The sequence below is a fragment of the Pieris brassicae genome, chromosome 1 (assembly GCF_905147105.1).
Source record: "Pieris brassicae chromosome 1, ilPieBrab1.1, whole genome shotgun sequence".
NCBI lineage: Eukaryota > Metazoa > Arthropoda > Insecta > Lepidoptera > Pieridae > Pieris > Pieris brassicae.
The window spans coordinates 473749-498314 of record NC_059665.1 but is presented as its reverse complement, the minus strand read 5'-3'; the positions used below and the strand labels follow the sequence as shown (position 1 = coordinate 498314).

The window sequence follows — 24566 nt, the reverse complement described above, 5'->3', positions numbered from 1 at the left end:
GTATGTAAATACACTTGTATCTTAGAGAATACATTTCATTTAAGATACTTGTACATTTACACATTTTTATAAATACCTGATAATGACAATGGTGAGTAATAAGTAAACATAATATATAATTATCAAAATTGTAATTTATATTTAGTGTAAATCAAGAAAATTCTATGAAAATTTCTATATGTATTTTGTTTTCGGTTAGTACCTAAGTTAATACCTATATTTTTCTGTTATGCTTAATCTAAGCTCGTACTAACTATAGTTAATCTATGTCTAACTATAGTCTATAAGATCTTTATCTGTCAAAACATTTATTGCCAGTTTTTGTGCTTTTGGATTTGCATAATTTGCGTACACAGTTTTTTTTAGTGGTAGCACCGCATACCACGTCACGCAGTTGTCACATCATATCGCGATATTTTTGTGACTCTTTTGGGTGTGTGCTTTCTTCATGTGTGTTGTGCTACTTATGTGGATTATTAGGTGATATTTTTCTTTTTAACGGGTAAGTAACGATAAAAACTTAAAAACCAAAGTTCGGCACAAATTTCTTACCTACACGGCCATGTTCAACTCTTGTTCTCTGCCGGTATTTCTTTGCCTTACGACTTACACCTACGTTTCCTTAGAATACAATCAGACGTTTATACTTTATAGAAATTATTGAATACAAATGAAAAAGTTGTTGTTTGAAGAGTTGTAAGAGTTATAGAGTAAGTTGATAATGTAAAGTGCCTACTATTAAAAACCGTGAGATCTGGCCTACTACCAACGATACATAATAAATTACATATCTATCTCTAAAAAATGTATTTTCTTTCAGATAACAATCCTAAAACGTCAAGATGCCGAAATCGGTAAGTTTGTTTTTGCTTACAGTAATGAATTAATGTTTATTATAAAATGGCTATATAAAACCTATATAGAAATACTAAGTAGAGAAGTTTTTATCCATGTCTTAATTCACTACGTCTAGAATTTCTGAGATCAACATATTATTTGAAATTTTATAGACATCCTTTACTTATATATAAGTCTTATGTTGAAATATAAAATTATATACTTTATCATAATTTATATTATTAGTTGATATAATTTGATGGATGATCATTATTAGGGTTGCTTGAGTAATTAATATACTAATTTATTCAATTTCTAATCGATGTAAGATAAAATTTTGTTATTTCATTGATCTATAATCTAAATACTCTGCTACTATAAAACTAGTTATTAAAAATGTATCACACCAGATACTGTTATCACTGATAAAATTATTCCTATAAGAAATTTGTAAAAAACAATGTATATATACAGATGAAAATAATGATTGTGATATTTATTAACGAATAAAAATTGGATTATTTAATTTTTTTATCAAATTTAACCATGAGATAACAACTTATAAATTTCACTTATATTTTTGTTTTTCAGATTCTTGAATATCTAAATAAAGCAATAGGTTCAAACAGTGACCACTTGGTTAGTCCTAAGTGTGTGCTTGTTTTAATGGCCTTATATCCTTGATATGCTAGTCCTTTTTTAGTTAATATAGTAGGTTTTCAATTCCAATTTATGTTGTCAATAGATTACCATTATACAAATTTTATAGGTAGTGCTCCCCTTCATATTTGTATGAAAATAATGAAGTCATATAAAACTCAACATATCTATCATCTCACACAGGAACATACTAAAATTAATGCTAATTAAAGATAAATTTCGTTTGTTAATGTTAACATGCCCGTATCACATCCAACTTGTTATTATCATTAGAAGGTTTTATATAATATGAGTGGTTATTAAAAATGCTTGATGAGCAAGTATATTTCCCTTTATCCTTTACAGATTATAGATTTGAAAATAAAATACTGATACTAGTCTATGTATATGTAAATATATATATATTTAAATGGAAAACGTACAATTATATTTGTGTACTGCCTATTAGTAGCAATTTGTCGTAATATGCGTATGTGAAATGACTTTCATAGCGTAAGTACGTGTCGTAGGAAGGAAACGTGAAAGTAGGACACAAGTTATCAACTTAGTGGACACTGCACCCACGATCTATGTTCTCTATTGCTTTAGATATATCATTGAAGATTACCTATCGAACCTATGCAAAGAAAATTGGGCAAACCGATAATTTTGAACATTATCACTTGAATTAGGCAAATTGAAAAATACATACATGTATTGTTTTCGTCATTTAATAGCACTTGAGAGCGATAAGCTTTGGCATAGTATGATTACATCTAGATCAATTCAATTCGTTGTTTCAATTACGTAAAAATACAAAATCGCAGCCATTTTTCAAAAAAACGCGTGATCTATAGTGAAAATTAATGTTCTTATATTTGAATTCCACAGGTTTACAGTACGTACTAAGTTCTAAGTACAGCCGTATATCAAATTTAAATATATGATTGTCATAATTCGCGCTGTTTACTCTGTATACCTTATGTATCTCGAATAATCTCATTAAAATATACTATATATTTATTTCCAATAATATAAATTTAATTCGTTTATTTAATAATAAACTTCATCATTTTGGTTCATATATAAGAATATAATATTCCGTATCACTTTTTTTTTAAATAATTTTTTCTACTGGAGCAGAGGTTATATACTCTGTGGGACTCTTAATGTAACTAGTATCGCTCCTGAACGGTGAAGTAAATGCAAAAATCCAAAGAGATCTAGATCTTGAATGGCTGTTTTTGCTAACGATTCTAGCAGGATCTCCGTCCTTGATTGATCCTAGACAAAAAGCAGTCTAGACTGCTTGATAGACACCTAACGGCATAGATCTATAAATAATATATATTGGTAGAGGTTGCCCGATTCATGAATTTAATTGTTTTGTCAAGAAAAAATTATACATAATATACAATATAATCTTCTAAACTTGTTCTGTGCAAGAATGATAAATAGTTTTAATATTAATTAAATTTTGTTTTACATTATTTAACGTTAAAAATATCGTTCATATATAACTTAAACTGAAAGTGAGCAATTCTTTGAAAACTTACCACTGCGACGAACTCCACCGAATTAAAGATTTTAAAATTCTCATTTTCCTTAAAGTGACGTCAATGAATTTGCCGTGTACTACACGTATATATCTACTCGGTTGCTTGCTACGAAGAGAACTAAGAATATGATATAACACCACAATTACATTTTTATTACAAAAAAACCAAGCGTTTGCTTGCATTGACTTAATCTAATAGACGCATTTCATTGACGAGTTACTTCATTCGTTATAATCTCTACAGTATTACGTGGTTTAATGTAAATAGCTGCTGAATATTCAATCGTTTTCACTTCAAAGTGTAGAGCCTTCGTCCTCGGGGCGAAACGCCGGCGCATCCCCGCAAGAGCCGTCGGTTCAGTTTGAATACTACCGCCGCGTCCGGTAGACGCGCGTAAAACATCCCTTTGTAATAAATATACAAGACTTCTTTTCCACTGTATTACAGTGATTGTGACGGTGATTTGCAAGTGGTACCAAAGCCGGCAACATGGTCGCAGGCGGCAAACAGGTAAATTCTTATGTAATAGTTTCAATGTTAATGGGGATTAATGCACTTTGACCTCTAAGTTGAAAAAAATCTTAATTTCTATACCTAAATGCAATTTTTTGTTCAATATAATACTTTGTAATACCTAAATACTACTTTTAAAATATTTAGCTAGTTAAATGCGTTAAAATTTTTCTTATAGCCGTGTGTAACTGCCATTTGCCTTATCAATTTTACTATTCACGATTTAATTTTAACATAGCAACAGTCAGTCGTCAGGTGATGAACGTACGTAGACACAATTAATAAGCTGCGATGACATCACCAACACGGCCTTTGAGACTTCTCCAAGTTGTGCTTTTATTTTGTTTGTTGCAAACGGTTTTAACCGCTTCATTCCCTGTCCCTGTCTTTAGCGATGGAAAAAATGGGACGGCAAGTTTCCTGTTTCGCCAATGTTCCCTCGCTCTCGATTTCTTTGGTTATATTTAGTCACTGGACCGAAAACTTCTTGACCAGGTTCTGCTCAATCCCAGAACGTATCGTTTTTCTATCCTTAAAAATTCATTAGATGTTTAATCACTGTCTAGCGTGAATGGCGCTCACATTATACATATTATTAGCTCATTTAGATAAGACAAGGCCTTCAGCAATTGTCTCTACACAGCGTTTCAGCAAAAAATCAGACATAAATTTTAAATAATTATGTATTTCTTATTACTCAAGGAGGTTCCTCATACGTTCAAAGGTTATTGAGTACAGCCTATTAAAATTCGTTTCGACAAACATTTTTTTTTCTTACATTTACACATCAAAATTTTTACATTAAACATTGAGGTTCTATGTCAACTCTATGTATTGATTAAAGACTAATTATGGGAATTTAACTAGTACTCGTTGCTTTCATGGTCTCACAGAAGATTCAGTGCCAAGTCTGCAGGGCCTTCTTGGAAATAATTACCTCATAACAAGTTTTCCTCTTTACGTTTGTCATTGTATCATAAGTCACGGTCATACATGGGATTATTATAACTTGTCCGTCTCTGATATTTTTATTGCTTTATATTTGAAGTCTCATTAAAAAGTCCGTTGCATACATATGTTAAACAAATTTGTCGTCTATACTACACAAAATATCTTTGAACCCCAATATATATTTTTGGGTTGAACGTACTATTAAACAAATATGCATATTATCTGATAGCATATCCAATTAGTTTAGTTAATTGCTGAACTTGATTCGGTTTGACGGCCGTTATGGTCAATAACCACAGAGCATCGTCTCATATCGCTACACACACGCCGACACCGCTAGCGTTTCTTTAATATTGTCAAATACGCACGTTTTTGATAATCTTGGCGGTAACATCGCTTCTATGTCCACAATTTTGTAGTGGTTTCAAGAAGCATATTCCATACTTCAAGATATTTCAGTCATAACAAGGTCGAATAAATCGTAATTATACAAAAGATATTATTCTTACTTAGATTTTACGTCTATAAGTAGTTTTTGCTTAGATGATGTAAGTTACGTAAATAGTGAATCGAACAACAATGATGCTTAGCCAAACGTGAACGATGATGCCATGGGAATAAGTTGAAGTGACATCAAACGTCGAATAAATGAATAAGCAACGCTTGTACAACGATACTTAGAAATGTGTTCTATAAAACAAAAGTATAATATTTTAAATTGCTATAATAAAGTTTGTACTTGCGTAGGATTACCCCTAATCCAAGTGTATCAAACATCTGCTCAGACGCACCTGTCGTGGCAATTTGTATGAAATCTCACCCCTTATAAAATAGTTTAAATGCAGTATTTTGCCTTTGTTCCTCTAATATGGGAATAAAAATCCGTTTGTTTTAAAAACACACATTTAGAGTTGATTTAAGTTCACGGGAGCGACTTCCTGCAAATACTTTAGCATCGCTAGTTTTAATAGAAAGCTACAAAATCCATTTAAATTGATACTTTATTGATCATTTAAATTTATATATCAACACTGTTGCCATACGTTCGTGTAGCTTTTTGTTTGTACTTGGATATTTAATATTTATTACAGTCATAATATACAGTTGAAACTTTAATTATTCTCGCCTTGTATCAGCAACTTCCTCCGTTTAGAGTCATGGTTTGTCATCTTAACAATACCTGTGGAAAATCGACGTACAGTTTCATGGTCGCCTAGTTAGTATCGCATGGTGATAATAATTTTTATACCAATAAATATATTAAAGTTCTTTGAATGAATGATTGGAATGAGAAACGTTTATAATAATATAATAGTTTTTATATTCAATTGTTACCCGAACGATTCAAGGTTCTATAAATCATATTTTGTATATAAAAGTAACACACACTATAAAATTTATAAATATGGTTTCCTGTGTTTATTTCGTGATTGATTTTTAAATTAGAATTTACCTTTCAATTACCTTGTACTTGTATATATAATTGATGTTAAGATAACATATATATTTATAAAAGTGGCAATAACATTTCTTCCTGTCATTACATTTACAGTCAACATTCTCCTCGTCCACTTCAAAAGTTAGGATAATGTTCTCTAGCTTTATACAGTTTATATAGATAGTAATAATTTGCATTTAGAAAACAAACGTTACTACATAATCATATTAATTGTATCGAGAGTGAAAGTAGCATATTTATGAAATATAAGATTATTTGCTTCAGTATAAATTTAGCGGTTTTATCTCTTAAAGCAAGCACGCTGATGTCATACTCATATCTTTAATGTTTGCTGAGGCTGAGATGCACTCAAACATGCGATGTTTTGCTGCTCGTTTATTCTGAATTTGTTATTTATGACCATCGTCACTGACTCATGAAAGTTGAAATAAAATTTCCCAGATATTTTGATTGCATCTTTTTCTTTCCTCACTGTATTTTACATAGCTTTATACAGCTCACGACTGACACTGGACTCCAGTAAACAATTGTGACAAACTTGGCGTTTGTATCAGTTCTTATAATTGTGTTAACATCAATTTATATAAATTAATTCAAACTAGATTATTATATTAGATTCCACAAGACTAATCGCGACCTTCAGCTAATCCCTTGACACGTCGATCGTGTCTTAGTTATTTAATACTAGGAATATTATTTATACGCATTGCTCAATAATATTAAGTCCACAAATTTTCCTCATCCTGTTTTAAGGTTAAAGGTACTACTTTTTATAGAAATTTCAATTTGCGTAAATGTTTACAATGCTATCTATCACGTCTGTGCTCTTGCCGGCTCAGTAGCACTGATTCATCGCGTGCCAGTTTATCTGACGATGCAACCAGTTTCTTAGTATCGCCTTTCAATATGATAATCAACAGTGCGTTATGTATTGTCTGCGATTCTTGTCTTTGATTTATATTAGATTTTGTACATTGTTACGATTATTCGTTTAAGAACTCCGCGGATTGCCTTAGATAATTTCGTATTTGTTTGTATTATGAGATTAAAGGAATTCCAATTCATTTTATTTATCAGGATTGGTTTATTTTGGAAGAGGATTCAATTGAATGTAGTTGAATGATAAGTAGATGCGGGTTCTGAATTATGCTGTATGTAAGTGATGGAATGAAGGTTAAGCCGACCTCAAAATGCATTCGATAAATGATAATGAAGAATGGACGTGTATGCATTGTTGCCAGCCCACAGATATAATATTGTTGTTAAATTTACGACCACATGAGTAGCTAGAAACGCTCGTGTTTAATATTAAACATTAATTTATTTGCGATTGTCTGTTTGAAGTGAAATTCAGTTTGTAACACGATTCATACAAGGTATTTATTACATTTTAGTTAAAGTCACAGTCAAATCATTTATTTCAATTAGGCTTATGGAAGAGGCAGTTTTGAAAGACAAAATTATTGGTTAAAAATATTTTATAACACGACTAGTTGCTCCTTCCAATATATAGTTTCATATAGAGTAGAATGGGCAAGAAATTTCTCTTTTAAAGTAGTTTTTGTAATATTTTGTAGAGCTTATATTATATAGTCATTTGATTAATTGATAATTTTATTTTTGCTCTATTACACAAATAAAATTATATATACATATCAACCACTCTTACCAAGGTGAATGATTACGCGTCTGGAAATAGGCAAACAATTACCAAATACTTGATAAGATATTGTATCGTTTCTTCGGGCTCGGTTCTTCGCTTAATACTAATTGAGTGAGAATGAATGAAAATGTTCCTTTGGCTTGAATTATTTTCCGTGGCAGTTGTTGTATGGAGATGTTTAAATAAAACTCATTGGTTGAAGCTGGGTAACCTGACTTTAATGGTTTAAAATTTGTGCTTATAACTAACATAAAATTAGAGGTAGGGTTGCGATGCTAACAAAAACTAACTTGGCTTGTCTAACGGTCCACAAATCTTAATGACACTTATGACTTAGCTAATTTTGGGTTACATAACTCTCGTTATGAATGAAATTTCTTTATTCATATTTGACCGAGTTGTTAGAGACGTTCTCCGATTTACGCGAATAAGTTTATGTTATTAACAGATATACAATTTAATTAACTATTTTAATTAATTTGTAGATTCAAGTCTTGAAGAGTTTCGTACGTAATTTTTAATAGTACTAAAGTATTCTAGATACACTACAAACGGTCAAGTTGTAATCCAATAACTGTTCGGATTAACCGCGATCGTAAATATTTAAGCCTTATTTCGTCCCTTGGTACCCTAAGCTACAAAACTTTGGATTCTCAGGTTCAATACATATTAACAAAATCGCTATCACATAAAGAGACAGTTGAGTTGTAACGGGGTTAAACATGGGAGTTTGTATTCGATTGTATGCAAAAAAAATCGGTACCATAAATAAAGTGTTTACTACATCACAATGTTATGGTATCGAAACAGAGTTTAAAATTCAATAATATTGTAAACGATGACACAATCCACTCCGGAAGATCGCATCCGTTTGGCAAGAGCTCAACTTTTAAATATAGATTGGATTAAAACTATTTTTGTTCCCTGTGTCGTCCCTCGTGTCGTATTGTCTCATCTATTAATAGAATTGTCTTGTTGTGATTACGTTCTGAATGAAATCTCATTCACCGCGATGTAACTGACATAGTGTACAATTATTCATCTCGAGTCGGCCTAGCTAGCATTTGTATCAATGATAACTTGTTAATTTAGAACAACACTTGGTAAATATAACATTAAACAAACACACACAAGTTAGAAAATGTGTTTATTATTAAAGAGCAGTGTTGGTCTAGTGGTTTTAGCGACTCATCCCCGAGGGTTTTCTTTCCATGTCCGCATTTAACATTCGCTCGAACGGTGAAGGAAAACATCGTGAGGAAACCGGCTTGCCTTAGACCCAAAAAAGTCGACCGTGTGTATAGCACAGGAGGCTAGTCATCTAGGTGCCTATTAAACTGACAGATAATCATGAAACACATACAGAAATCTGAGGCCCAGACCTAAAAAGGTTGTAATGCCACTTTATTATTAAAGACATGTAATATGTATCAAACACAAATGCGTATTTTATGTTTTATATAAATAAATGTTATGTTAATTAAAACAATATTTGAGACATTTATATTTATAGATGTGTCAATGAGAAAACCATTCTAATGAAAAATGCTATTAATGGGTTTAGTAAAAGACTAAATGAAATTTAGCAATTGCTAAGAAACGTTATCTAAAGTGGTTCAATACATGTACTGTTACCATGCTCTCGGAATATTTACATGCGATAACAATGGCGAGCAAACCTTGCACAAGCACACACGAACACGTTTTCCAATTGATTTTCTCTGAATTATGTTTCTTCGTATACTACTGACCTTACCGATAACGGGTCTTTTGTTTGAAATTAATAGCTGTATATGGTAAAATCTCTTCTTCTATAAATATCAAAATAATCGCGGTAATAAACCATTAACTATAAACAATTCTAGAATTAAAAGCTTTAGCACGTATAACATAAGAAAATACAGACTCAAATTAGACTGGTGGTCTTGGTGGAACTATAATAATTATATGTATATCCTTTGTAATAAGTACTGTATGTGTATGTAATCGATTGGAATTTTATTACTCAGTCAAGCGTTAGTTAACATAAATCATAAACCGCATACAATAAGCTATTATTGATACTCTCTGAGTAATAATTAAGCAGATTAATCGTTTCCTTACCCTTCTGTTTCTACTATTTATTAGAAATAATTTCTTAACAGAATATTATACTTGAAACGTAGTTAACTATATCTACCACACTCGGTAGTCTTTTACCTTACTAGTGAGTAATTATTTTACTATACATTTACTTTATATACTAAAGACTCACAACCAAGAGATTGTGTTTGATTCCCGGCTGTGCACAAATATATGCGCAATAATTGCTTGCGTAAAGGAAATTGTGAGAAAACCAAGCACGGCCCAGAAGGCCGAGCACCTACTTTTAAAATGATAAAGGAAACAAATATACACTTTTGAGGCCAAGACCAAGTGATGTAGCTATTTGTTTTTTGTATATAAGTATTATCATATACACTGTTGTATAGCATATTGATAACGCATATCCTGTCTCGAAATTCAATGTCACATTGGACTCCATACAGTGACGTAAAGCAAACTCAAACCGATTAAAGGTCGCGGATAGGATGTCCTACTAAACATTGCCAACTCTGCGTTTCCAATTTACATACTGATACGCACTTCAAACCTTTTCATGGTGGTGTTTAGGCCACGATACGTGCTTCTACGCAAAGACAAAAGTCTGCCTGAACTAGTATTGTATTCACATGTTAAAGCTAGCGTATTTGGCAAAAATAATTAGTCTTTATTGCTAACAGTAGTTAATTTTTGTAAATTTAAAATATTGACAAATCCTGGGTTATTTCAGATGAATGTCCGGGTGACGACGATGGACGCGGAACTGGAGTTCGCGATCCAGCAGACGACCACAGGCAAGCAGCTCTTCGATCAGGTGGTCAAGACCATCGGTCTGCGAGAGGTGTGGTTCTTTGGACTCCAGTACACCGACTCCAAGGGTGACCTTACATGGATCAAGCTATACAAGAAGGTTAGTTCATAATTCATTTCAGTCGTAATCCTAGCCGTAAGTGCGTACATGTTTACATTTCGCTGGAGATGATTTCAGAAATTTATCGCATCTTAAAGTGGTGTTTATAAAGTTTTTAAACATAATAATGTATGTGGGCGCCAGCGATATTCACGTAACTATTTTTGTTATATCCGAGTATTGTAAGTCATAATTCACTCGCCAAATAGATTTTGTGATTTATTAGTATCATATCTACTGTATATTAGCCATGTGTTAAACAAGACAATGATGTACTACTGAAGAAGACTTGCTGATTTTGCACATGTTATTGATGGCAATGCCTAATTTCTCAATAAAGGCATTTATATTATATGTAATTTATATTAGTCTTTGCATGTTACGTCGCTAGTTATTCTGTGGTCGTGCATTGTAAGAAAAGACAATGTCTATGCAATTGACTCTGTTAAATTCCCGTTTAACGGGAATATACGTACGTATAATACACGGGATTACACGTACTAATATACGTACTATAGTCAAATTTCGATAATTTGAAGAAATTATATTTTGCTCGTTAAAATGTGATAATTTGAAATCCTGTTAATTGTTTTTATCATAATATGTAAATAAAAAATGTAGAATAATTGTATTTAAATGAAAATACATAGTATAATAATATAGTTATAATAAATCAGGATTTTTGATCATACTCTTATTTACCTGAGTCAATTGTTTTTGCTTATTAGTGAATTTTCCTCTGATACATACTGACATTGACCTGGTACTTCAATGTCGCCGTACCAAAACTTAATTTACCCTCGTACGGCCTCATCCAATGAGGACGTCTACTTTTAGGCGGTGACTTAAACTGTAGTAAACTTGATATGAATGGCATTCTGACTTTTAAAATATTATGTAATAGACTTACTGAATGTTTATAGAAAGTGCTTAGATTGCGAAGTTTTTGAAGCCATCGGAGAACGGAACAACAGGTGTTCTGTCAAACGTGTTCACGGTGACCTGGTGTAGAATTTTTTAATCTCAACTTATCAATGAGTGTAAATAGCGCGCTGACTAAACGTGTCTTAAGCTATTTGGTAAAGTTGTTAGTTCAGCATAGATCCAATCAAAAGGAGGCTAATCTGATGTTGAGTGATACCGCCGCACATAGACACTCAATGCCAGACAGCTCGGGAGTTCATTACCGGCCTTTTCTTGAAGGGCCCTCAATCGAATTGGTCCATAAATACTTCAGTTGTCAGCTGGTTCCACATAGTGTCAACAAAAAGTGCCTTAAATAACGCTCAATTGTGGCACGACTGACGATGAGGTGATAAGGGTGGAATTTCGTATTCGCCTCGACGTCCGATGATCAAACTCAGCTGCTGATATTAATCCGAACCACTCTAAATACTCTCTGAATAGTTAATATATATGTTTTGCTATCCTTAAATCAGTTGTTAACTGGTGTATTCTGTTTGTTTTGATATAAATACTTTATCTTTAGAGTTTATTTGATAGACCGCTCCTAGGAAGTCGTAAGTTGTGGTGAGCTTTCAAATAACACGTTGTAACAGAGAATATCGATTTCAATACAGATGATGTATTATCTAATGTTGATGGCATAATTTTAGAAAACTAACTGTGTTAATGTATTTGCTATTATTGTTAGTTTTTATTATTCCTACAAAATTATGTACATTATATATTCGCGGAAGTTGACGGACCCATGCGGCTACTTCACTACAAAGAGCCCGCTCGTGAGTTGTGTGCTGTCCTCCTGAGTTCTCATGTTTGTGAGCAAAAATAAAATAGCTTTTAACGTATAATAAACTTTGATACCTCTAATATTTTGAATTTCGCAAATAATGCTCATAGGTTAACTTTTTATTTTAGTAATTTAACAGAATAATATCTTAATCATGATATGTTACATTAAAAACCACTGTTTTAATGTAATCGTTGCAGTTTTGTTTAGGAAAAGACAAATACGTATAAAAATATGTTTTTCAATTTACATTTTATGTTTGACTATTTGATAACTAACCGGTTGTCCATTATTTAGCACTCAAGAAGGAAGAGTTACAATTAATACTTTGGCCATCCTTCGTGACATCAATATGCTTTCGTAGACCCTCGTATTGTCTATTATAGAGCAAGAGGGCCATGACTCACGATCGTCGTTGAAACTAAAACGACGCGCTAAACACGCTCTAATCATGTGAACGGTCAAATTTTTTAATTTGCTGTTTAATATGTATGAGAGAAGAATTTTCACTGCGAGTTGCATATCAACGCAACAGTATTTAACTTTCTTCAGTTTAACGTTGTATAAATTATTGTTTTCTTTCAATTGACATTGAAAGCTGGTATTATTGTCTTCTACAATAGGTGATCTATTATTATTTTTTTTTTTTTTTATAAAATAGGCGGCAAACGGGCAGGAGGCTCACCTGATGTTAAGTGATACCGCCGCCCATGGACACTCACAATGCCAGAGGGCTCGCGAGTGCGTTGCCGGCCTTTTAAGAATTATTAATTTAATTATTTAATTTAATTACCTATTTCTTCAAATAGGTCGATATGTTAGTGTATAACGCTGGTGTTGTGTGTTGTAAATTCGTTTTTAATATATGTTTCATATAAAGTGAAAATATTCATCAACTTGAATCGTTCTGCGAATGATATTTTTGTTTATATTATCATGTAACAAGATGGCGTGATCTAAAAATGTTTACATATTTATGAAGCATAGCACCAGCAATGAGGCAAGCATGTACAAGGTTGAATTTACAGTTGCTGAGCTAAGGAATATATTTATATGCTAATTTTAAAATTAAAAGTACTTTTTAAAATTCATATCGCGATTAATTTTAATATATTAGAAAATACATTAAAATTTACACGCAAGATGTAACGAATAAGTATAGTAGATATACATGTGTATATAAACGTAGATGTGATATTGAAATTACTTTTTCGATAACGTTTTATTATCGGTGTTATAGGGCCTATAGTTCTCCTTAAGGTGTTTCTTTGCAAATGGAAATTCAGATATTTTCCTCAATGCATAAATGTTTTCAATTTAAAACATAACATTCAAATTAAACAACTAACTGTCCAATTAGCAAACAAGACAAGTATAAAGTCAATGTGTAGTGTTACCTAATCATGACTTATGATATGTGACACCATAAGTGGCTGGCATATTACGTGTGTGTGTGTACATGTGTCTGTCCCTTTACGCTTTTTATATATACGTGTTCAATATCTCAAACTTTCCATTTTAACAACCTTGAACTGTTGTATCGTGACGACAGCATTTATTATAGTATCTTGAAAACTCTACTGTTTTTCGTTTTGTTTATAATCGTTGATTACGCCATTTCAAAGCTGAATGATACATTCTATCTATCTATTTAAACTAGTTTATTGTGCTAATAGCACATAAATTGCTGACGTTTTTTTTTATTACTGGAGCCTCACCTGATATCAAGTGATGGACAATGCCAAAGGGCTCGCGAGAGTAATTGGTACGCTCTCTTCTTGAAGGACTTTAAGTCGTGGTTCGGTAATACTTCAGTGGGTTCCTCAAAAACTGCCTCATATAACGCTCAGTTGTGGGACGTCTATTGGAAACGTATAATTTTAAAAACAATTGTTCCGTGATCATAAATTTGCAGTTTGCCGTCTTGAAGACGACATTCATTATCAATTTGACGTCATCCTGATCAATGGCCGTTGTAAATGACATCATTTCCTCAACAATATGGTGAGCCATTAGAACAAATGGTGTGCGTAATTCTTTTTAAACGGTTACCACGTGTTATATATAATTCCATAGGTTATGGCTGCTGGTCCAACGGCCTGTATACGACCCTTTTCTTTGGGTCTTTCGTTTACTGATAACTTGGTCTGGCTTCTGTGCTTGACATGTATCTCTTTTTGAGTTGACGACAGGCCGGTTTTTTCGCTATGTTGTCCTTGATTGTGGTAGTAATTAAAATAATGTATTGATAAATTGAATCAAATAAGAGTGGAATAAAATACTAGATTCTTAGTGTTTTCTTGTATTTTCTATGGTAGAGGAGGGATGGTGACTCAGTCGTTTATTTATTGTATGTCTCTTCATAATGGCGAAGTGCTAAATAACATATCACACTTACGTAATTAGCGTACTGACTTTATAAATGCTCCCCACCATTTCACAGATATTGCCTCTGATCTTAAGGCCGTTTGTAAACGCTTTTAAAACTCTGTTAAAGAATTAGTTGTGTTTGTTCTGCATTTATTTTTTGGAGGAGTTAAAGGAAGGAAGTTCAAAGTCTTCATCACAATTGATTTAGCGATCCGTCAATGTATGGGTGACTCAAATAGACTTTCAAAACAACATTCCTTATAATAAGCTTAGAATGATTTAAGTATTTTGAATAATATTCAGTGTAGAATCCGCTGTATTCGTAATATCAAAGGTTGATTCATCCGAATAGTTCCGGAATGACTAAATAATGACGCTTTCGATAAGCGCATTACACGAACTCTATAATTAATAAATTCCATGAATTGGTATTTGTATCACAATGTTTATTTGGTATTTATTTATGAAGTTAAAAAAAAAAGTTTAGCTATGGAAAATACAAAAAATATGCTCTAACAATCGTACTCACTGACTCTCAGTATTACTGTAGATTAATTATATTTATGTCCGATTAGTTATAAACTGATTTAGAAAGGTTGCTATTAGATCTGTTGTGAATCTTAAATTTGCTGAAACTGTTAAAACTTGGCGAACGAGTTAAACTCAATTCCCTATATTATAATATAAGGAGATGAATTATATAGTGAAAAGTGATTAAATTATTCTTTATCTCGACGTATTCTATGACGTACATCAGTATAAATTACGTTAAAACGTTTTTACTTTTTAGGAAATTGATCTAAACATATTTATTATCAATATTAACGTTTATTTGATTCATTATTACTGTAAGACCGCCCGATCAGACCGTAAATTTGTGCCTGAAATTCTTATTGTTAATTTCCTCAGGGTTTCTTAAGTTGGTTGAAAGTGACCGTTAGTTCTTTACTCAGGCCGAGTTTAATTAAATTGGCTAATTGACGCACACGCCCAAAGATGAGATCACGCCGCGAGCATTTATTACAAGTTATCAGTTAAATAATGCCGTCTGGATATTTGCATTCTAGCCCACGCGAATTGGGCTTTTCCAATTCCGATTCGGCGTTGTAACAAAAACTTGTTTCAAACTTAAATCAGTTGTATAGTGTTATATTAAGTATAACGCGTTTAAGACCCAAACCGCGTTATCGGAAATCGCTATCGGTGTAGGCGCTATTCTCGTTACTTTTTGGAACAATTCATAAATTAGGAACACGAATTTAATAATGTAATTTAGTTTAATTTCATAACACTATTGAAACAAGTACACAAAAACTAATTATGGACTTGATAAATCATTATAAATGTCGCACTTATAACTTGAGAAATCTCCACGTTGTAAGGGGGAATTAACGCGTTATATTATTAGATTCTGGCTTTTTTTATTTTAATGCATATGCAAAACGTACTATACACCTCAAATAGCTATTGATGTCCTTTGATTTAGTAAGATTGGCGTTGAATGAAAGTATATAAATCAATGTTAAAGTTTTAATACTCAGGCATGGCCTTAAATGAACCAATGAATGTCCAACATAATAGTCATTATTGTGAATAGGTTCGTAAAAGTGTTGGATTGTTTTTATCGAATTATTGGTATAATAGTTCGCACGCGACGTTTGTCACGGAATGTGGCTTTTTGTCGTGGACTTAAATCATTTTATTGTTCTTATACAGTTTGAGAGAATTGGCCTCAATCCTCTGCGATGGCGTACCTACTTTGACGCAACATATACTTCTATATACATAGACTTCATATTGTAAAGCTCGCCATGGAGTAAAGTTTTGTTAATAATAATTCAACTTACCGGTTAGCTGATTATAATGCAAACGTTTTGAAAATAATCACTCGAAGCCATGTATTCGACTCATTTACTTGTTGGCTTCAAATCGTACACGCTGTGCGGTCAGCGGAGCGGGACGCAGCGTCCGTATGACCTCGTTCCCACGACTCCTCACCACCAGGTGCCGCTGCTGACCCTTGCCCCCGCCGGCATTTGCCGCGTCCTTGACTCACCTGCGCATCAATTAAATTATTACATTCGCAAAAGGTTATATGAAGGTCGTAGGATGATACTCGCACTATCACGTCTTATTTTCCTTATCATTCATATCGAAAAGATAAGCCTGCCCAATTATGTTTAAGACAAGCATAAAGTCAATGTGGAAAAGCGGTAATCGTTAAGGTAGGGACAGACAATGAGAGAAGTGAAAGTACACGACCTTCGTTGATATTCGTTGCCTTAAACACAATAGATAGCGAACGAAATATATACCCTTATTAACACCTGTTAAGGAAAACTGAGAGTAATGAATGAAGTCATAATTGTGGTTAATGCTGTGTCAGGTGAGATACGATCGATAGCCAGCGAGACTAGGTTATGAAGAGAGACGCAGCGATGTTCGGGTCGCGCGTTCACTAGCAGCCGCTCGAATGCTCGAAACCGCTGCGCGTGCGAACGTCTGTGAGAAATGTCTCGTTTGCGAGTTTCTCTCAATTCTGACATACGCAACGGAATTTACGCACCTTTTAGAACTTTCGACTTTATTTGGGACACAGAACTCTCTGCAACGACTTTGTCGGGATTTATTGTGGAGGTTTTATGTCAAGTAAATGCTGGCAAATGTTGCATTTCATAACTACAATTTCGTAATACGTCCCTTTACTGTTTATAAAACAATAGTGTGAATTGAAATCAATATGCGCCTAATACGTTCGGAAATTATAAACCTTGTATTGGCTGTCATTGTCTGCACTTTGACGATTCTCAATAGATGAAAGAATGCAAAAGAACAGCTGATTGTAGCAAACGCGGTCGTTAGGTCATTGACCGTACTTTCGCTCCCACGAGGCGGTGCGACGTTGCTCAATGTACTCCCAACTCGCTAATTAGTTTTCTACGTCTATACTCTATGGTTGATAAGAGACAGCCTTGTATTTATAGAAGATTCCAAAGTCCTATAATGAAGATTTTTATTTAACTAATTTAATATTTCATAATTTAATTATAAATACCGAATATGGGTACCGTAGCCGGAAACTATAGCGGAAAAGACAGTGAAGTGTGTGACCACGGCTGTTAAGAAGCTGGTCACACCCGAAGAGGATGATGAGGAGGCTGCTTATGACAGGGCAGATGATATGGTAAGCGATGGTAGTAAATCGCTCTGGTGTTTACAGCTAATGATACCGTAGAATCGCTAAAGATCTTGCGTTAATAATACCATAGAAATATTATCGGGTGGCATTTCTTAGAATGGACAACAGATCTTATGATTCGTATCCGTTAATAATGCTTTACCTGTGTGGCTCCAAATTGGCATTTGTTGATGACGCACGTCCTCAAAGTCAACTTTAATAATAAACAATCAAAAACCGAGTGTCGAAAATCGAGTCCATCTATCAAAAATTGTCGATGGACTCTAGTAGCTACGCTATAACTTCACCATTTATAAGCTGATTACTGAATACATATGACAGAGAACCGACTTCATTTAGCTTCTGATTGGATGATTTTGAACTCATTTAGATCTTTGTTAAATGGCTCAAGTAACCATTAACTCTCGGTGAACATTTGAGTACGACTGTTGATATTGGCTTGATTGAATAAAGTATTATGAGCTTTATCATAATCATCGTCTCGTAAACGATGGTCGACAAAATGTAATATAACTTCTTAAGTAGCCCCAATTTCTGAATTTAAATTATTTGATTTGTGTTATAATTGTGATAACAGCACTTGGACAATTTTATCGACTGATTAAATTGTATTGATAAAATTCCTGTACGCATGTGACGACATTTAAACCAATTGGCCTAGAATGGCTGATAAATCTCCAAAGAATTCAAATTATAGAATATTTTTTGTGCGTAGTTTAAGCTAGACCATGTAATTTATCGAAAACGACTGGTCACTCACATGTCTATAAAATGATGGCACAGGGATGTTGCTAGATTTCGAATTAAAAAATACATTTCTGTATAACGTAGTGTTTTTTAATTTTTTTTATGATGTATATGCAAACTAAACCGACGCTGAATTGTAATTAATTGTTGCCTTTTTAACGCTTACTCTGGATGTGTTGGGCGCGCCACGAAGTCAGGGTCACTCCCGTTCTCCAGATGGGTAAGGATGGTTTTTTCAGTCAGCGCGAATAATGTGTTTTCATGGGGAAATAAAGAAGATTTCGATTACTTTGATCGATCTTGGTAAACCCAATTAAATACCATGTTAATACATTTAATTCGGAGACTAATTATGAGATTTGTTACGTATCAATAGTTTTTACTTATTAAGATCTACTTATATTATATGTTTCCGTTTGTATGGCACTTAAGGATGAGCTTGTATACTAAAGTGCAACATTGTTCACTCTAATTTATCAGTGCTTAATAAATTATTATTTATTGCATTGAATAAGACATGAAAATTTCGCTTATTGTAAATTTAACGAGATGTAATGGAGGTTAAGGAAGATCGTAGATTTCAATAATAGTGGTCATATATAGTCGGTGACTCAAACGTTTGTTCAACAGCTGGCTTTCCAAGTATATTTACCATAAATAGATTATAATTTATAACATGTGGTTATAACCGCATGAGAAGTTATATTATCCCCCAAGGATTTTTCCGTTACAATCTCAGATTTGTTGTGCCTAAAAGTAAAAGAATATTTAATGATACCACGTAATAGGTGGTAAACAATTCATTAATTTTTAATACTTGTTATAAATTTTGTTTCATAGAAGACCTTGGTTACTCAATTGTTTTTCAGGTGATGCAACAGGATGTGAAGAAGGAGAATCCGCTGCAGTTCAAATTCCGTGCTAAATTCTACCCTGAGGATGTCGCCGATGAGCTCATACAGGAGATCACGTTGAAGCTCTTCTATCTTCAGGTTGGCAATTGATTTATTACGTTTGTATAATGATGAACTTTCTTTGGGAAAATGTATTGAACGCTTATTATCGTTGGGTTCTAAAACAAAAATAAATATTATTTGTTTTACAAAATGAAGGAGGTGGAAGTTCACGATAACTTGGGAAAGCATACTTTAGTTCAAAAATATATGTTTAAGAAATGTTTATAATTATAAAAAGTCCATAAATTATAAAGCTCGGAAAGCTTTTGCAGGTCTATAATAAGCTTATTTTTCTGTTCTGTTTCAGGTTAAGAATGCGATCCTTTCCGACGAAATATACTGTCCGCCTGAAACGTCCGTGTTATTGGCCTCATACGCAGTTCAAGCGAGACATGGAGACCACAACCCTTCCATGCATGGACCTGGCTTCCTTGCCAATGACCGCCTTCTGCCCCAGAGAGTCACCGACCAGCACAAGGTAAAAGCCCTAGTATAACTTTTTATATTTAAGTTAAAGTTGTAATGTGTCAAATGTTGTGTATTTTTACTAATGTAATAAGAAAAAAATATGTTGTATCTTCCCGTTGTAGGAACTAAAATAAATATTATTTAAACAAATTAGTCAATTATAAAAAATTAATAATCGTATATATGTCATCTCCATGATTGAATGTACTTATTTTAAATTCCACTAGCTGATCCGACAGACCTTCCTGTACACAGATCTTTATTCTTCCTTTTACAAACAAAAGAGATCTTATAATGTCAATCATTCTCGACTCCACGTAGACACACAAAAGAGGAGTTTAATGGGTTCGTACATGTGCACTGAAGATATATATATCAGCTGTTTAGTTGCTTTCTCGATAAATAACATAGATACCGACGCCAGCGTAATCTGCCGTGCTGATTTGTGAATCTAAACTTTTTTCCACTTAAACGCATACAAAAAAAAATTGTAATCGGTCCAGCCGTTTAAGAGGAGTTCAGTGACATACATATGTACAGTAGAATTACATACAAAGATTGTTGTGGAAAATGACTTTTTTTTTTAATTTTAAACAAACGCCACCACAAATTTCGCGAGGTCCAGAATGACTTTTAAGTTTTAAGCTTCCAGTTAGCGAGAGCCAATACTAATGACCTTTATCTTCAGATGTCTCGGGAAGAATGGGAGCAAAGCATAACCAACTGGTGGCAAGAGCACCGCGGGATGCTTCGAGAGGACGCCATGATGGAGTATCTGAAGATCGCCCAAGACCTCGAGATGTACGGAGTCAACTACTTCGAGATCAGAAACAAGAAGAACACTGAGCTCTGGTTGGGAGTCGACGCTCTGGGGCTGAACATCTACGAGAAGGATGACAAGTATGTATTACATTTTTATAAATCTAGTTTAATATTGGAGCTTTATATATATCTTTTTTAGTGATATAAATTTTAGTTTTTAAACCATTAATATTTTGAAATGTTTTAGTCTGAAATATGCTCCAGCAGTTCACCTAAGAGACACCTGAACAATAAGAATCACATATCGTTTTCAGACTGACGCCCAAAATCGGTTTTCCCTGGTCCGAGATCCGCAACATCTCGTTCAACGACCGCAAATTCATAATCAAGCCCATCGACAAGAAGGCGCCCGACTTCGTCTTCTTCGCGCCTCGCGTTCGGGTCAACAAGCGCATTCTGGCGCTCTGTATGGGAAACCACGAGTTGTACATGCGCAGGCGCAAGCCCGACACGATTGACGTCCAGCAGATGAAGGCCCAAGCCAGGGAAGAGAAGCTAGCCAAGCAGGCTCAGAGGTATTTTTTACTTTGGAATTATTATTATTAGTTCTCGAACTGTCTTTTCTGACTTTTTTGTTTATTTCACATGTCCTTTGGCATGAAATGAGCTTTTGTCTTAAACTCTTAAACTGAAACGATTATTTTGCAGGGAGAAGCTGCAATTAGAAATTGCGGCCCGTGAAAGAGCAGAGAAGAAGCAACAAGAGTATGAAGACAGACTTCGACAGATGCAGGAAGAGATGGAAAGATCACAGGTACACACGAACACACACATTAGGGAACGTTCAAATATTACGTCACGCGATTTTTGGAGATTCTAGCAAAAAAAAAACCCCCCCCCCCCAACACTTGGTTGATGAAACGCCGCCGTAACGTTTTCTGAATCCAATAGTAAAACGTTTCGTGACCACCCCCAGTGACTCTTTATACCTAAAGCTCACCATTATGTGGTGTAAAGTACTGGAAAGTCGAAAATAATATTAACAATAACGCGTAATTTAAACCCCGCCCCGCATCGTAACGTTTAGAAAAGGACCCCCCCCCCCCCCAAAATTCGTTACGTAATACTTGAACGCTTCCTTACTCAGTAAAATCCTTTTGAATAAAATGACACACATGAAGAAAAACCATCTCATTTTTTATTAACCTAGCCAATATACATACTGATTGAATAATCTGGTGGAAATTGTGGAGATTAAGTAATAATATAGATATTTTTTAATCTTAAATGACTAGAAAAGTATTAGATTCTAAAAGTGTACGCCCAAATCGGCCAATCTCCGATGCACCGATAAGATGCTGCGCTGCTGACGTGAGTGCCGGTTGCCTCCGATAACTTATCTTATACTTCAAGATTCATATCTATACTCTAAATAAAACATAGAGAAGTTAATATAAAAATGTAATCTCACTTTTTTGGAAATCCAAATCCAAAAACAATCACTAATCGTTAAGTCCGTGTCAGGCGAACCTGGTCGAGGCGCAGGAGATGATCCGGCGCCTGGAGGAGCAGCTGAAGCAGCTGCAGGCGGCGAAGGACGAACTGGAGAAGCGGCAGAACGAGCTGCACGCCATGATGCAGCGCCTCGAGGAGACCAAGAACATGGAGGCGGCCGAGCGCCAGAAGCTGGAGGACGAGATCCTCGCCAAGCAGATGGAGGTGTCGCGCATCCAGCAGGAGGTGGAGATCAAGGACACCGAGACGCGCAGGCTGCAGGAGGAGGTGGAGGAGGCCCGACGCAAGCAGGTGCCCGTTCGTCTTCCGTCGACGGCGAGGGTCCGGACCCTCAGCTCGTTCGGACGAGGGGGCGGACGATGACTCGACGTTTCAATTCCAGGACGAAGCCGCGGCCATGCTGGCGGCGGCCATCACTCCCCAGCATCACCACGTGAACGAGGGCCGCCGGGGGGGCTCCGAGGGCGAAGCGGAAGGGGAAGGCGGCTCCGGAGACGGCTCCGACGGCGGCTCGGAGTCGGGAGTGGGAGAGCTCACCGGGGCACCCGACGACTTGGTGGACCCCCTGGCCGAGCGACGCACCCTGGCCGAGAAGAACGAGCGGCTTCACAGTCAGCTCAAGGTGAGACGTCCGACGGGCTCATCGATCGCTTTAAAATAATAATGGAGCTATTTTAGGAGCGAGCGGCTCTCCTTCCGAACGTCAACGGGAGCGAGAGAGCCACGTTCGTAATGCGCGTTTCACAATTGTTTTCGCAGGCCCTGAAGCAGGACCTGGCCCAATCCCGGGACGAGACGAAAGAGACGGCGATGGACAAGATCCACCGCGAGAACGTGCGCCAGGGCAGGGACAAGTACAAGACGCTGCGGGAGATCCGAAAGGGCAACACCAAGCGCCGCGTCGACCAGTTCGAGAACATGTAGGCCGGCGACGCCGCCGCAGGTGACCCGCTTCCGCCCTCGCCGTCCGCTCCTCTCCGTCGCGACTCACCGTCACCTTCGCTATTTCCCCTTCCGGTGGAGCGTCCTTCGTCCCTCGTCCCCTCCGAACCATCCGTCGTCCGTTCACCTGCGGCTCGTTCGGCCCGAGCTCCCGCGACGCGAACGCATCTCTTCTCTCTCTTCACCGAGTTCGTCAAACGCCGGCGGCCGCCTCGCGTACTTAAAGCGACGACCGAACTCTCCGTCCCCGTCCCCCTCTGTCCCCGTGCCCGTCGCGAGAGAGAGAGAGAGAGAGGCGTGTAAATATCGATAATCACTTGACGTACGATTGTGCGTCGCGTTACTTAGGCCCGTGCGGCGTCGAAGCACACTTTTGTTTTTATTGATTAATGTTTAAGCGTAGCGGATTTGGCGTCCGGCGCCGTGTCCCTGCGGACGTATAAGATTTGTACTCTGAGCGGTCTCGGGGAGCGGATGGGGCGACGTCTCTTATTTATTTTTATAATCGTTTATACTTTAGACGTAGGACGTTCCCGAGTCCCGACATCGTTCGGGTGATTTGTATATTCGTTCGGTTCGCGTTCGGGCGAGGTCGGCCCGCTCCTCGGCTCTCGAACAAAATTCGTAAAGATATATTTAATTGTATGCTTACATGTATAATGTTAATTTAAGTGAGTAAAAGGCATTCCAATGTATAAAATGCGGTGGCGTTTCGTAAAAATTTCGTTGAGTCGTGTAGCCCTCGCGGTGTGTTTTTATTGTTAAGTGCCATCCGATCTGTCAGTTCTCCGGAGGCGAAGTGCGAAGTGCTCGCCGTCCTTCCGCCGTAACGGAAGATTTCCTACTTTGTCTTCTTCCAATCACAACTGTCGAACTCTCGATGCTGAATTATACAGAACCACGTCGTTGCCTTTCAGTCTAGGACGAAATTTTTTCCAATAAAATGTTTAAGTAATAAATTGTGTTTTATTTAATATCGATAGAAAACAAACCTTACATATAGAATATTTATTTATTTCTTTCTTCTTCCCCATATTCCAAAAAGGGGGGGGGGGGGGTACACAAATTGCACAGAAAATAATTGAAAAAAAAAAGTGACTAAAGTACTGTAAATACGGTTCCCGAGTCATAGGAGTGCATGAAATATAGAGGATTTTACTTTCGTTCTATATTAAATTAATATAGAATGAATGCAACGGAGCAGTCGAACAGAGTGCCTCGTCTGGCTGAACTTGGCCTAATGA

At 35.6% G+C, this 24566-nt stretch overlaps 1 protein-coding gene across 3 annotated transcripts; it reads left to right on the top strand.

Annotated features, from left to right (window-relative positions):
- The first annotated feature begins 354 nt into the window (after positions 1–354).
- Positions 355–24281, top strand: LOC123716009 (moesin/ezrin/radixin homolog 1). Of its 3 annotated transcripts, XM_045671478.1 has the most exons (12): positions 355–502; positions 821–854; positions 1429–1476; positions 10434–10613; positions 19549–19671; positions 19943–20113; positions 20792–21003; positions 21180–21440; positions 21574–21679; positions 22390–22671; positions 22763–23002; positions 23140–24281. In XM_045671478.1, exons 2-12 carry the CDS (start codon positions 843–845, stop codon positions 23302–23304), a joined length of 1800 nt encoding a protein of 599 aa, XP_045527434.1. In that variant the 5' UTR covers positions 355–502; positions 821–842; the 3' UTR covers positions 23305–24281. The 3 variants fall into 3 exon arrangements, with proteins under 3 accessions (XP_045527434.1, XP_045527452.1, XP_045527443.1); XM_045671496.1 differs by lacking the exon at positions 1429–1476; XM_045671487.1 differs by lacking the exons at positions 355–502; positions 821–854; positions 1429–1476 and adding an exon at positions 3392–3545.
- Positions 24282–24566: the final 285 nt, after the last annotated feature.

Excerpts from the sequence above, each read along its gene's own strand:
- LOC123716009 (XM_045671478.1), top strand. Across the intron at positions 19,672-19,942 it reads TGAAGCTCTTCTATCTTCAG|GTTAAGAATGCGATCCTTTC; the intron begins GTTGGCAATTGA and ends GTTCTGTTTCAG. Across the intron at positions 21,441-21,573 it reads CTAGCCAAGCAGGCTCAGAG|GGAGAAGCTGCAATTAGAAA; the intron begins GTATTTTTTACT and ends ATTATTTTGCAG.